Raw genomic sequence first — 15,513 nt, forward strand, 5'->3', positions numbered from 1 at the left:
AAATCATGTAACAAAATTAATGTAAAGGGTCTTAAAAACAGAAAATTTAAATGATGGCCTCTTAAAATTATATCTTGCTTTGCGAAAACCTCTTGCATGTTATTAATTGGACTGACACAACACAGACCTGATGTAGTTTCTCGTTCAGACGATGCTCGACACTAGCGGAGGAGTTCATCAGATGCTGCACCAGCAGCTTGCAGGTCTCCGTCTTGCCCGCGCCACTCTCGCCTCCAATGACGCAGCACTGGTCAGTCTGTGACGACAGCAGCGCCCGACGAGCACGCTCTGCCACCGCATAGATGTGGGGCGGAAGTGACATCCCCGGGTCATGTCTGCGAAAGATTCTTGACGCCTGATGGAGTGGAAACATCGAATGTAATGTAAGTCATTTGTGTTAAGACAGATGGGGAGGAGTGCACTGTACAGCAGGTCCATTTCTTACATCTAAAAAGAAGAAAGAAAGAAAGAAAAAAAGAACAAAGAAACAAGAAAGAAGAACAAGAAGAAGAGCAACAACAACAAGAACAAGAAGAACAGCAACAACAAGAACAACAACAACAAGAAGAACAATAAGAAGAACAGCAACAACAAGAACAACAACAAGAAGAACAAGAAGACAAAACTTCTTTATTTCTGTAGTGGTTAACGGGAGATATAAGAATAATTTCTGTCCCATTCCTGCACTCAGCACATGGTGCCAAATGTCCTGGACATCATGCTAGTAATGACGGTTGTAATTTAACAAATGGTTGCTGTCTCTGGCATTTCTCACTTTATCACTTACCCATTGGCCGTACAAAGGGAGTTCAGTGAAAGGGTTAACAGCAATGATAACATCTCCGATATAAGTCTGAAAACAGAAAAGCAAAACTGTTCAATGGCTTCTGTAGAAACAAAATGACAAATAAAAATGAAGGTGATGCTGTTTCGAAAATTATAAAATGGACAACAAAGCACGAAATGGAACATTCATTCATTCATCGGTCTGTGTGTGAATTTTCTCTCCCTTCTCTCTGATAGACAGACACACAAAGCATCAATATTAATAGCACGCACAGAAAAGCATACACAAAAATTTTAATTTATTTTTAAAAAGCCATTTTACGTTTAATACCTGTCTAAATAAATCAGAGAAAGAAAGAGAGATGCAGTAAGATGTTGAAGATGATACTAGGAGTGTCCACTAAGAAATCCCTAGTTCCTGTGTTACTGATAAAAGTTGAGTTCAAATCAGAAAATAAGTCCCTGCCACTGCCTCAAGATCCATATTTTACCAGCTTTGTATCATGGTACCCTAAAACATAAACTAAAACTTTATTTTGTAATGAAATAGTAATTGTAGGCTACTTACATAAATCTGACTCCTGCTATATCGCTGTAGAATAGCATCAAGAATGATTTCCTCGGACAACGAAGGAAGCTTACTTAAATCGTCGTCTGTTCCCGGCAAAGGCAGTTCACCCTTTTGTGCAAATAGTGTGGAAAATTAAAAGAAATACAACCATATCTTTCTTTATTAAAACGAAGAAATTTAAATGTTTCGCGTGAGAGTTCGCTATGAGATGGTTTGAAACTAGCAGATTTTTAAAAACTTTTTTCTGTCTACTTATTCGCTGCAATAAGCTAAATCCGCACCTTACTCAAGAAAGTTGTTTAAAAGATAAATGTCACACAAATAAATATTAATATTCTACCTTTGAATGGCAGGAACACCAGTGATAAGTAAAAGTAAAGTAAAAAGAAAAGAATTTTACCTTCTCAGAACTATGCATACTGTAGACAGAACTGATGAAGACTTGTTTATAACTGTCGTTATCGTCGTCAACGACAGTTTCTTCTTTTCTTGAAGTCTGAGTAGACGATAGATCGATATCCGGTTGACCAGTCTCCAGGGTCATGAATGTTCCTCCATATAAGAGAGTTTGTCCTTCCATGAGACGGTCTGCTTTTGATAAAGGAAGGCGGAATGGACGCCTGTGAAGAAAACAAACACCACACACACACACTTGAATATACATATATCCTTGCAGATAAACACAACACAAATAAACACTATGATTTATCAATTACCAGGTAAACAGACAATGGTAGTTTGAGACGACAAAGGGTGTTGTTTGTCAATATTCGACGAACTAAGAGTAAGAACGATTTGAAAGACTTACATAATTCTGCTGACGGACCCGCTGTGTTCCTCCTCTCCGTCTGCAGTTTCCTCCATACTTCCACCCCCAGTGGCTGATTTCCTCTCCGCACACCTCGCTTTTCTTATCAGCTTCTGTATCTCCTCTCCCATAGCCACATCCTGGGCAGTGTTACCCTCGTGGTTTACACAACTTGTGTCCGCTCCGTGTTTAAGAAGCAGCTCGACCATCTTTGCCTTTTGAGGTAAAAAAAACCAAATCCACAAGATAAACGAAGGTAGAACAAACAAAAAGCCATCGCACCATACCCGTAACAACAGCTACTACCCCACTACCCTCTCAGAGTTATTTTAACAATTAAACATCTGCTGGCATGTACTTGAAACAGAATCAAAACGTGTTGTGCATTAAGTGATTTTTCAATAAGCAAAAAGAAAATGTAATTCCTTCTGATCTCAGATGAGAATAAAATTATCTCACAAGATGTTTGAGTTGTGTGAACGCAGAATAATAAAACAAAAAAGAAAATATGATTTTCACCAGAAACATTTACAGAAGAGGAAAGTTTGTCATCGAAACATCACGTTTTCTAAATAAAAATGTCGAGTTTTCTGAACTGATCGTTGAAGAGCTATGACAAAATGTTCACAAGCACATAAAGCTGTCTCTTCTCCTCCTATCTTCACCTCTTTCCTATACCTGGCAAAATTTGGCAGAACAATGTAGTGGAGTCCAGCCGCTGGTGGTGACGGCGTTGACTTGAGCGCCATGTTTCAAAAGCAGTTGTCCACACTTAGTATAGCCATTAGCACATGCCATGTGAAGCTGAAACACAAAACACCAATTCATTTTGTCAGTAGGTTAGTAATGAATAGTGTTCTTTTTTCATCTCTCATCTGCAGCACTTAATCAGAAAAGCTAAGTAGTTAGTTTATTCCTTGTTACTCATCTAGAAGCATAGGGCCACAGAAAAAAAACATGAAAGGAGCGCATGCAACGATCAGTCATACTAGTGTGTGTGAGGGGGTCAATATTATTCAATTAAATAACAGAGACATCATGACTAAGCGATAACAGAGCTTTAAAAAAATAACTTCTTCATAATTAAGCATGTTGCAGACCAGTGTGGTAAATTAATAAGTAAACAATACTTTATTCCTCTTTATGGAAATTGCAGACCCTCCTGGAGTTCGTCAATAATAGAAGCCTCACAAATATCCCCAATCATCCATCCACTCAGAACAACAAGTGATACAGACAATTTAGTCCCTTTTCCCCAATAATTAGAAAATGATAAACTTATAAATAAACAATTTAAAAATAAACTCATACAAAGGTCACTCCATCGCTAGTCACAGCCTTGCTGACGTCCCTAGATGTTTGAATGATGGCTCGAACCTCGTCCTCAACCTGACGACCCCTCAGCTGCCTCAGCTTCTTCATTTTTCTCTCGGTTAAACCTAAATACAAAAGAACCTGTAAAGCATGTTATTATGTATCATTTTCTTCCATCTAACCAAAATAATCTTTCATCTTCTGCAGGCCAGTGGAGTCCTCTGAAATATAGGATCATATATAAACGATCGAATGCGCATCCAGCTGTTCTTTTAAGCAGGCCAAGTCTTCACAACTTAAAATTATTAGAAATCAAGCCAAAGTGTGCAAAGGTTTGCTAAAGAAAAACTAGCTACTCAAGCTACCAAAATAGTCTCTGGCAGGATCAGCTACAATGCACTCCATAGTAAGCAAACTGTCAGCGCACTGAGGTGTCATGTAATGCAGGGTGTGCAGTGCAAAGTCTATTAGTCAAGTTGTAACTGCTGCCACTGTTTCCACCATCGAAACCACCTTTCACTGCTCTGCACCTTTTGCCTCCATGAAGCTTATGATTGTTTCCCAGGAGTCAGTGTGTTGCGGCGCGTGGTCGATGGGAAAGTTGCCGTCCACGTCCATCAACGACAGGTCGGCTTCGTTCTGGAAACGAAAGTCGGTCAGGTTGATTGGTTGGGTGCTTGACTAGCTTATTTGATTTAAAACTGCTTTCCCCTTAGTAACAATTTTGCACTTTATGGAGGAGGGTGTTAACGGAGGCCAGCTCTGTAACGGATGTATGTGTAGAAAGAGTGTCCCTCCCGAGCCATGTCTTCCCCCAGGCTCTGAGGGTCTTCGCTGGACTAGTGATAAGCGAGCATTTTACCACTGCGCTCTCAGAGCTAAAGGTGTTGTCTTCATATTGTGAGCTTGAGAAAAAGATGGCAGTGTCACTAGAATAAAGTGCAAATAATATCGGTTTGTTGGTCAGTACGACTGGGTTATTTTCCAAGAGGCAAGGCACGTCTTCAGTAGATTACCCAAGGCGTGCTAGCCTTCTACCATCCTTGGTTTTACTAACAAATAAATTTGCACTTACTGTCAAAAGCAGCTGGACAATGTCTGCGTTGTCTTGATAGCAGGCCACGTGCAAAGGAGTCCACCAGTCATCGTCTGCTGCATTGACATCAGCTCCTTTTAAGACCAACAGCTCTGCCATTGCTACATTCCCTTCTGCACAGCACTAAACAAATAAATATCAACAAGTACGGTAGAGCTCGAACAAATTAATTTGTACTGTCTAAACAATGAAGTGAGTTTCATTCCAATGCAAACATCGAGCTAATGAACTCATTAATTTCATGTCAAGTTATTTTTTTTTTATTTTAACACATCAGGGTTGGAGAAACTTAAATTACCTTGTGCAGTAAAGACGATCCATTTCCTGTCTTAAAGTTATAATCAGCTCCAGTATTCAACAATGTCAAAACTGAAAGAAAAAAATGCACATGTAAAGTAAAATGGACGTGTGTTGTAACTTCGGATCAATGTTGTTTTTCGGTTCAAATACCTTCATTTTGCTGGTGGAAGGTGAGGAGGGAACCGCAAAATGAATTATGTAAGTTAAAGATATTATACCTAATATCATTGCTGTGTAAACTAAGCTAGAATAAACGTCTTGAGTTAGGTTTTTTTTTAAATACTGTTTTCTGTCATGTCTTAGACAACAATGGGTACCGATTCCACTCCACACCTTGAAGGTGTGATCGAAAATATTTTCCTCACGCACACCATAGGGACCTCGTCACACTCACAAGTAAACATCAAACTCCATCTTTCAAATCACTTTCACTTTTCCGGTTGGTCCACTTTATTTTGTTTAATTGAATATTAATCATTTCCAGTTACCTTGTTTTCCATCCACTTCTTCTATTGCTGACTGCAAAATGTAACTGCTGTGAAAATGAACAGTTGTTCCCTTTTTGTTGGGTTTCCGTGGAAACAATCTCTGGGGCTGCGGCTGCTGCTGCTCTTGAAGTGCCATGAACTTCTTGTAGTTCTCCACTTGGCGGGTCCGCATCTCCCTGCACATTTTAATGCGCTCCTCGGGGACCAGGATGTCCCTGGTCTCCATTTTGAATTTGGAGACTGAAAGGTCACAAACCTGCGAAAGAAAAGGTCAGAACTCGCTGCTTCCTTTTGACAGTCCGAGAATCTATTGGTAGAAGCCACAGTCTCTCCAACTTGAACCAAGCTTTCCCCGCCCTTCTCCAAGATACATGGATGTCTATGTTTGTGATTTGATAATAACAGGTGAAGTGATTTTCTCGTTCAACTAGACATTCCAAAGTAACAATGAAAAGAAGTTAAGTGACGATTACAAAAGTTATGTTTCAAGTCAACCTCTCACACCAAATACAAGGAAAACTAGACAGCAAAAAGTAAACAACTAGATTGTGCTACCGAAGGATTCAACAGATATTTGAAGTACCGCGGTTTTAAAGTCACCATCAGCTGCTGACTGATTTAAAATTTGAAACATTCACTGACGATGACCCACGAGCAAGGCTGGTTTGTTACTTTGGCAGCATTTGCTCTATGAGGCGAGAAGGAGGGTGGGAAGGAAATTAGAATACCCGGAGAAAACCAAGAGGTATTACACACACTGCACCAAGCCGAGAACTAATTCATTTCTAACTGCAATTGTGACAAACCATTCACACCACCGGTCTCCCCCAGAAAAATCTTTCTGACACAATTTTATGCAAGACCGACGATGAGGTCAGAGGTCGTCTGAGGGGAAAAGGACTAAAGACTGTCGTCGTTTGAGATGTTCTCCTTTGAAATATAAGGGTTATAATCTCCTTGTAGTCATAACTTTCAAGTTGGGCATAGGTCAACGTTCAAACACTGTTTCAACGGGAATACATAGGTAAGAGACATAAATAAGTATATCAATGAAAAAACTCCCAGTTACACCTTGATAATTCGCTCTGGTTTTAGCAGGATGCTTTTCCTTTACTGTTGGATTTTGACGAACTCATGTGTGTGTGTATCGATGTTAACGAATATACACGTGTATATATATATATGCAAACGCACAAGCAATGAGAAAGATCGAGGATTGCAGTTGGGCGAGGTGGGAAAGAAAAAGCGAAGGACGCTCGCCTGGATAAACTTCCTGGTGTTTCATGTTTAGGTGGGTAAGAACCTCTCCACCCGTACTAACAATACAGCCCCTTTTCAAGGTAACACACCCTTTGACACCAAGTCTTAAAAAATGTACCTCAGAGCATTCATCTGTAGCACCCAGTCAGTCTACAATTTTCAGACCATATCCGCGGTAAGCAACTATAGTAATTACAACATTCGAAATGGAATGAAAGTTACAAGGTATACATTTCTTACAAATGTTTGTTGTACTATATCTGGAATGAAAAAAAAAAAACCACTACATAAGGAACAGTAAACAGTAGAAAGAAAACAACGAACTGTCTGAAATAAAGCAGCAAAATTTACTTGGAACGGTGCACAACAAAGCTGAAGGTGTAGATGACAGGAACAGTTACACCATTTTTACCTACCCTGAACCTGATAGCCCCGTTCTGTAAAGAACGCACCCGCCCTTATCGTTTTACAAAAGTTCAAGAATGTTTATTTTGCAACATGTCACTCGTGAGCCATTCGCGTCTTCTGACAGACCGCTTCGACGAAAACTTCTATGTCTGTTCTCGAACCTTAACCGACACAGTTTGTTTCTATTTAAATGTCCGTTAGTCTGCACGAAGATGTGTTAGCGTAAGTCAATGTTTCTCTGGACATAGCCACTTACTTTTCAGTCCAAGCGATTCACACACCACTGTCTCGTGATCAAGAACCACCCACAGGTACCAGTCCGTCTTGCTTCGTTGCAAATCCTTACTTCAACTGAACTCCTCACAGACGTCCTCAATAATGACAGCCTTGACGATCATTCGGGTACGGTCTGCAGTCACCGAGGTGGATTTTCCCGTTAACCTGACGAGCGGCCATGTCGGCTGCTGCCAGAAGACTGACATGAATACAAACAGGTCAAGCCCCAAGCAAATGACAGGGATACAATAATGTCCACGTCGACACCGTGACGCAGACAGAAAGACAGCACACAGGTGTGCAGGTACTGGATAATTACCGGAGCGCGCACAGGTGACACCTTCCGGGTTCGTCCTGGTCTTGAACGACTGGCATGCGTTTCGTTGTACCCAGTGTCAGGAATACACTCCTACTTACAGTGGCACACGCAAAAAAAGTTTGAGCAGAGGGGAAACTGGGGGTAGAGGACTATGGTCTTCAAAATTAAGATGAGTAAATTGTATTTTTATATTTCTAATACTTGGTTATTTTTGAGTTTCATGTTTTCACAACTGTGCCTTTTGATCTCAGCATGCTTTTTCCAAGCAGCAGTTAATTCAACATGGCCTCATTTTCTCTTGTACAAAATGTCTTTTCATTTTGTCTGATGGAGACTGCAGACTATTTTAGCTTCTTTCTCAGGACACCACTGCCATTTTGCCATCAAATGCAAGTAAAATAACTTGAGTGCACAAAAAAGTTTATAATGTGAAGCACCTTTTTCCCTGAAATCGTTTTCAACACTACAAGGTTCATTCAGTGGGTATCTGTGGTTAAAAAAACCCAAACGATGTTATGGTTAACTAGCAAGAGGCTATCACAAAAGTACACTTTCAATCATTTTAAAGTCACACATTTCTGATTTCCTTGGTGCCAATCCACATATTTTCTAGCTGATGTCCACTGGTTTGGATTGGTGATAAATGTGAGAATGAAAATACAGAACAATTTCAACAATCAGCTGAATGTGAAAGTATCTTTAATGTCACAAGAAAACCAGTCTCCAACATCACTGAGTCTACCTGCAAATAAAACAACCAGCTCGTCCATATGAAGCGCACATATCAACAGCAATTTCATCTTTACAAGGAATAAAGGTCTTTGATCTCCACATGTCCTAGCTAGCCATGGGGCCTTACCTGAACACCCCTGGAACGATCAATCCTGAAATAATTTTCTAGCCCAGTTTGCAACTACGCGTTCTTCGCATATTTTTGCCATAGAATTACACTTCAAGTAAATGGCAAACCTTTAAGGTTGTCTTACCTCTAGTCCACAGCTACAAGCCCTGAAGATTTATCAGAACTAGGAGGCAACCCACCTGTATCTGTGATACTCTAAAATATTATTGAGGTAGCATTATTTTCCCAAGACATTACACTGCTAAGATGTGCAAGTCACCCTCTTCGTGAACCTACAGAACTGCACTCTAAATATACTTCACCGAAACTGCACTTAGAAATGCAGTTTAAGTTTGCATATAATTTAACACACCCCACCTTTAACCCAACAGAGAGCTAACTAGCCCTGAGTATTACCTACACAGACTGATTCTCTTAGGGAAAAAAGTACAGATAAAAGCTAACATAATCTTAACCATGCCCCATGCTGACGTATAAAATAGACATTTTGCTCTTAACAACCAAATCCTAAAACCTAGCCCAAGCTAAACGCTTCATTAAAAAAGAAAAAAAAAAAACATCCAGCCTTAACATTCCATGTTTCATTTTAAAGAGTCACACACATACAATATAAAAAAAATAGGCTCTATCCCATTCATTTTCAAACATGCACGCAAATTTCAAGTACAAATATTTTGTTCACACAGTAACAAAGCTGCTGCCATAATGGGCATACTTCATCTCTTGTGGCATCATGTACATCCATACTAAATGTCTATCTCCTGCTCATTTTTGTGGCACAGCTAAAACACTGCTTGTACAGGCAACAAAATCTTGATGATCTTTGACAACAGCACTCATAGGACTTTGAAGCAATATGATCTTTGTGGGTGAATTCTTCTTTTTGTGGGAATAGCCATGATCCTTGGCAAAACTCAACAGCAACTCTATGATGAACCCAACCTCTCACAACTACTGGTCTCTAGCCAAGATATTGAATGACAGTCTCATTACACACATCTAAACTGACCTATGCTGCTTGCATATAAAAGACTACAAAATATTAAATTAATCAGCTTTGAAGGCAGCCAACCACTGGTGAGTAAAGAGCTAGCTGTGTGTTTTATAACAAAGTAATAATTACTAAATTCAGAGCACTGATGATGATCAAAACTAATGTTACACATGAACATTACATTCTCTTAGTTATATCATTTGTCTCTGTTGCATAAATACTCAAATGATTTTCTTTCCGTATTCTGCACTGAGAGACTGACCACAAAATGTCATATGGCAAGTAACAATGCACACATGCATGCATACACATAAACAGAGACACAAACACACCACACAAGCACATCTTCTCATTCTATTATGAAAGGCTGTTTGACAGCACAACTCTATGCCGGGAAAAGAAAGGTCAATGGCTTTCAGTAAGGACAGCCATTACATTTTCTGTTTTAAAAGTTTAAAACCATCATCTGGTTTAAAAGTTTAGCTACGTTTACTTGTAGCATGAGAATGTTCAGTCCTTGATGATCCATCAAAATTTCTGCATCCACATGTAAGGTCTCCACGCATGCTGACAGCCAAAAACAGCAACAAAGCTCCCACAAATGTTCTGCACAGAATCTCTGGCACATCCTGAAACAACTGTAAGATGATTGGCACAGAACACATTCAGCTGTCCCTTCGGTACAGGTCAGTGCCAAGAGTGCAAGAGGGGGGGCACAGCATGGAAGAGATGTCTATGGCCAAACTGTCAAATCCTAGGCGGATTTTTTTCACTTGGTTTAAAGCCATCTTAAAAAAAAAAACAAACATGGATAAACAGTTAGGGCAGATAAAGATCAGAATCAAGGAAAATGGGTGGAACCAAGGTGGGTGGGCAGTCTATTTTGCATTGAGGCTGAAGGACAATTTGGGCCGGGCATTCTTTTTATTTAGAATGACCTCCTGGTCTCGTTTTAGACGCCGCTGCTCTTCCTCTTCTAACCGCTGTTTCTCCTCCAAAATCTTGCGTTGCTCTTCAACCAGCTTCAGCTGCTCCTCCGCCTAAAGAAACCAAACATTCGTGCCAATTTACACCCTTTTCCTGAGACAACACACCTACAGATGAGGGAGGCACCTACAACTGACATTAACAACATATAACAGGAGTACAAAATTCTTTGTCATGAAGATGTTTGCAAAAATGTATCAATGCTGCATTCATCCATAACCTGGTAATCTTTCAGACATGTTGTGATCACTTCTGTGCCAGGCAAGGCTGATATTTGTGTACGGGCAATGGCAAAACAAAGTGGTTAAAAGGATGCTACGGGTTGGGGGGTCAAATGACTTAAGACTTTTTTAAAACAATTTTTTTAAACTCTGGCAAACCAATTCTTGGTATGCAGATATTAGGTGGCAAAAGTCTACAAGAATGAAATTTTAAAAAAAAAACCCACATGAAAAGCAAACTCACCAGCTTACGCTGAGCTTCTTCAATTTTTTTGTTGTTTTCTTCCATGATAGCCTCAAGTTCTTGGCGTTTCTTTCGTTCCTCTTCCTGTAGAGAAATAAAGAGCAGGTAATTACAAGCCAAAGACACAACTACAATTGGTTGTTTATGAAATCAACACAGTAACCTAAACATCAACTGTCTGACTCTTAAATGTCTTATTACACCAAAGCAGACAGCATATAGTGATAATGTCTTCAAAGCACGTGGTAAGCACTAACTCATAATTACACGTCTAGCCACTTATTCAAAAAAGTTATTTAGGAGGAAAGAAAAGGTGAGAAACTACATCAATTCTGGGAGCTTAAAAAAACCACAAGTATTTTGTTTGTTTAACAACTGACACTTGTTTCCAACAGACATACCGCTTAAAATGCTTTGGGGAAAAAAACAAAACAAAAACAACATTTATATATGTGAAAGTGACAAACACATGAGAAGGGGGAAGGGAGAGAACCCAAACAAGCTGAAAATGTACAAACTGCAATGTGAACAAAAGATGATGACATTGAAAAGTGCAATAAGTAACAAACCTGCCCAGATACAAACACACAAACATATATATATGCTTCCAACAGTCATCTACATTGACCTGAAAAGTAACTTTCACAAAATTAATCATGGCTGTTCATTTATAAAGACTGCTAATTCAGAGTACCTGTCAACAACAATTAAAAAAAAAAATCATGGCACCTGCAAAGAACATTTATTTGTTATCAGGACAAACGGGGAAAGCAATGCAAACAAGTGTCTAGGTACAAGATGGTAAATGGCATGTGGCAAAAAAATGTTACTATACCTCCTGTGGCATCTTCAGGATTACATACCGTATACTGCGGTTAACATGGCACTTGCTAGGCGCTCCTGCTGCAAACCTTTTCTTCTTTCCCGCTCTTTGCACACATCCCCACATCCACACTCAACTGGGACAAACACTAGTTCCCATACATGTTTTCTACAGTCTTCTACGAGAGAACTGATTCTTGAGATTTCATAAGCCTGTGTGTGATTCTTGCATGCGCTTTTCTATCACTAAGAATGGTGGATGCCATCTTCTAAGCCAACAATGAGTTTTTTCAGACCCACTTTAGATGCCCTTCCAAATAAACTGGGTACACATGGCACAAATGAAGAGAATGGGTACTTGCTGTTATCGTTTTTTGCATCCTTGGTATTATCTCCTGACCTGTGACTCACTGCAAAATCCTTTACAATGCCAATACCTACAACAAATTTTACACAAAAATGATCATAGCTGCACTTGAACGAAAAGTGTTTTTATTCCCCCAGTTTATTCAAGCTTTTTTCCTCTTTTTTGATCTTTATTTGTGTTGATTTGTTAGTTTTTGCTGCAAATAAAAGGCATTTGAAAAAAAGCAACCATTGTCACAGGAACAAGAGGGGGGACAACTGCCGGCATTTTCTACCTACCACATCTGGTTTCTTTTAAGTTCTGGGATTGTTGATTAAGTAAACTCTACAGTTAAGGGTTGATTTCTACATGTGTTTTTTGTGCTTTTCCAAACCAAAGTGAAGCATAGAGATTTCCCATGAGTAGGAGAACCAGTAAAAGTCTGTAAAGGACTGGTGTAGAAATGTACCTATATCACCCTTTATTTTTAAACTGCCAATGGCTCCAGCACCGGAGGGGATTGGAAATTGATATCAATCGTAAAAAAATCAATAAACCACATCTTCTGTGGAGTGGGTCTTTTTTTAATGTTCCTCTCTTTTTAAGTGTTAGAATGCCATCCATCCATATCACTAAACAGCTAATCAGAGCGAGAAGAAAGGACAAGGAGGTTATGAATAAACAGTCACCTCTCTTAAATATAAAAGCAATATTCTTTTAGACCAGATTAAAGCCTCAAACTTCTCCAGAAGAGAAAAATTTCCATGGCTTAGTAAGTAAAAATTTGCTGTGACTAGATGAGATCTATAGGTAAGCTTTCCTACACCCCAACATGGAGTAGAAACAGATATAGTTCTACATGATCACACTGCCATGTGAGTAAAGCAAGGACAGCTTTAACTCTCCTGGTTAAATCATTAAAAAAAAAAAAAAAAATCCAGTCCATGTGCAATCATACAATCCCACGCTTCCCTGGTAGTCTCACTTGACAGAAAGGGCAAACAGAGATGTTGCCATAAGAACTGAACCTATCTGGAACCCTCTGAAAACCAACTTCTTTCCAGCCCCTTTTTGTGGTGGCAAGATTGGAAGTGAGACATGCCAGCGCGTCCCCCAGTGAAATGAAAGGGATGAGTTTACCTCCTTGCGCTTTTGAGCTTCAAGCTCTGCCTGCCGCTGCGACTCTAGTTCATTGAGCATCTGAAGTTCCATGATGTGCTTGGCCTCTTCAACTCGCCGCAAGACCTCAGCCTCTATCTCTTCCTTTCGCTTCTCCAGTTCTTCCTCAACACGCTTCGCCACCAACTCCTCAACACGCCGGGCAACCTCCTCCTCAATCATCTTCTCTTCCAGCTCCTTCTGTCGCCTGAACGAAATAGCAACAAAAGTTTGTCACTTTCTCAATCAAACTCATCACTAATTATCTTTTCAACTCACCTGTTTCATAAATATTATTCAATTCTGTTAACACCTATTTTATCATTATCTTCAGGTTTTTTTCCTTAGTCTGTTGTCTTTGATGACTTGTATTCAGTTGTCTGATGCTCAATTTTTGTTTACTATCTAGTTTTCATGATCAACTTTTCTAGCTTTTTCCCCTTAAAGCTCTTCTCAGTAATGCTATCCACTTATATCATGTGTTTCTACACTATACAAACCTTAACACTAGTTTTATTTTTTATTATTAATATTAAAAGTTTGATCCGTAATGACTGAAAGCTCTGAAAATGACCATGATGCCCGATTCCTATACAAAATCCTCATTTTAAGACTTATGAAAACTGAAACAAGTATGTAATCTGTGTATATATCTATGCAGATCTGTGAAAAATCATACTGCAGTAGAGGGTGCAGGTATGAATGGAAATATTATTACACCACCACCAGCAAAAAGGTAAATCAGATTGTAATAAACAAAACAATGATTGTTATCACAGTATAAACCTTTTTACTGCATAAACTTCTCTTTCTATTCTCAATTTTGAAAATATCTTACATGCCTACATACCAACTGTGTACAAAAGTAATGTTAATTAAGAGAGTAATCCTGCCACTTTCTTAAGAAAAGTTATAGGATCTATAATAGACAAAAATGTACAAGCGAGAAAAGAGGACTCACAAAAGACGTTGTCTTTCCATTTCTGCCTTCTTTTCTTCTTCTTCTCTCCTCTTAGCTCGCAAGATAAGGTCATCATCACTACTTGAACTACTTGATGAAAATGAACGTTTCCTGAATAGGTGAGAAAATGAAAACTTAGAAATTACCTGCATCACTTTGAAAAACGTGTTAATTTTACAGGCAGGAGCTTTCATTGCTAAATAAATCAACACTATAAGCTGTTATTAGCAACAAATTGTATGGCCAGGCTTCAACTGAACACTGATGTAACTAAGCTGAAACCGTGAAATCAACAATAATTATTTTCCCTGATACAAAAACTACAAAATATCAACTACATAGTATACTGATGGAAAGAAGCAATCCAAAAAGCAGTGTCAAAATACGATCACATGAAGATTACAGAAAAATTCTCTTTCAAAGATATGTAATCAAAATATATGAAACCCTTGTATTTAATATTAATAATAATTGCAATAAACTAAAGAATAAAACCACTGTAACATACCGACTGCCCTTCTTCACATCACGCGATCTCGATCGTATACGACTTCCTCTGTCCCGCCGATTTCTATCTCTTGATATTGAACGTGATTTTGACCTTACAATCTTCTTACGTTTTGATTTGTGTCTGTGTCTGCTTGAAGATCTGCTTCTGCTTCTAGATCTCCCCATGTTCGAAATCCAGAGCGCAAATTTAATATGTCAAGACACTAACAGAATACGTCTCCTTCTTACAAATGGCGACTCTGCGTATGCATAGCGTGTATGTTTGTCAGAAATATTTTATCAATTCAATTAGACCTTGCTACTTTTCAAGGTGAAATATAGAATATAATATAAAAATATTATTAAATATATGGCAAGTACAGAAAACAAAAGCTGCTTTGACATATGCCTAAACCATACTAAAGAAATTTATTTAGAGGCTTTTAAGTAGAGGTCAAGGTTATTGAGAGCCCACCTCTTATGCAAAAAACAAGAAAAGGTCCTCTTCAAAAAAAAAAAACACTTCTAGGGAGCGGATGGTGATAGGAAATAAATGTTTAAATCTGGACTGTTTCTAACTTACTACTTACTTCTAACTGGAAAGTTTGATGTAATAGCATTTACAAATTGTGTGTGTGTGTTCTTGCTTGATTGATGGCGATTTGCAACAAGATGTCTTGACGTATATCTCGATATATCATTCGTGCTCATATGATCCGGCAACATTCACAAATACTGAATTAATTGAATATTCATTCAGGGTAGCCGGACTGACTTAATTACCACAAATGGCTATAGAACAA

The 15,513-nt window shown here is 38.9% G+C and overlaps 2 protein-coding genes across 2 annotated transcripts in view; both read right to left on the reverse strand.

Annotated features, from left to right (window-relative positions):
- LOC112554982 (unconventional myosin-XVI-like) overlaps positions 1-5,594 on the reverse strand; it is a 31,785-nt gene extending 26,191 nt beyond the window's left edge. The window contains exons 1-11 of the mRNA XM_025223075.1: positions 5,364-5,594; positions 4,874-4,944; positions 4,555-4,698; positions 4,010-4,118; positions 3,477-3,604; positions 2,844-2,969; positions 2,166-2,380; positions 1,758-1,977; positions 1,355-1,465; positions 788-853; positions 128-355 (exon numbers count right to left, since the gene is read on the reverse strand). Coding sequence (XP_025078860.1) covers positions 128-355; positions 788-853; positions 1,355-1,465; positions 1,758-1,977; positions 2,166-2,380; positions 2,844-2,969; positions 3,477-3,604; positions 4,010-4,118; positions 4,555-4,698; positions 4,874-4,944; positions 5,364-5,589 — 1,644 coding nt within the window. The 5' untranslated portion in view covers positions 5,590-5,594. The remainder of the gene's footprint in view (positions 1-127; positions 356-787; positions 854-1,354; positions 1,466-1,757; positions 1,978-2,165; positions 2,381-2,843; positions 2,970-3,476; positions 3,605-4,009; positions 4,119-4,554; positions 4,699-4,873; positions 4,945-5,363) is intronic.
- A 2,714-nt stretch (positions 5,595-8,308) lies between these two features.
- Positions 8,309-14,990, reverse strand: LOC112555003 (arginine and glutamate-rich protein 1-like). Its single transcript, XM_025223114.1, has 5 exons — positions 14,730-14,990; positions 14,222-14,332; positions 13,243-13,468; positions 10,935-11,018; positions 8,309-10,522 (listed from the first exon to the last, which is right to left on the reverse strand). Exons 1-5 carry the CDS (start codon positions 14,894-14,896, stop codon positions 10,361-10,363), a joined length of 750 nt encoding a protein of 249 aa, XP_025078899.1. The 5' UTR covers positions 14,897-14,990; the 3' UTR covers positions 8,309-10,360.
- Positions 14,991-15,513: the final 523 nt, after the last annotated feature.

This window comes from Pomacea canaliculata, linkage group LG14 (assembly GCF_003073045.1).
Source record: "Pomacea canaliculata isolate SZHN2017 linkage group LG14, ASM307304v1, whole genome shotgun sequence".
Classification (NCBI taxonomy): domain Eukaryota; kingdom Metazoa; phylum Mollusca; class Gastropoda; order Architaenioglossa; family Ampullariidae; genus Pomacea; species Pomacea canaliculata.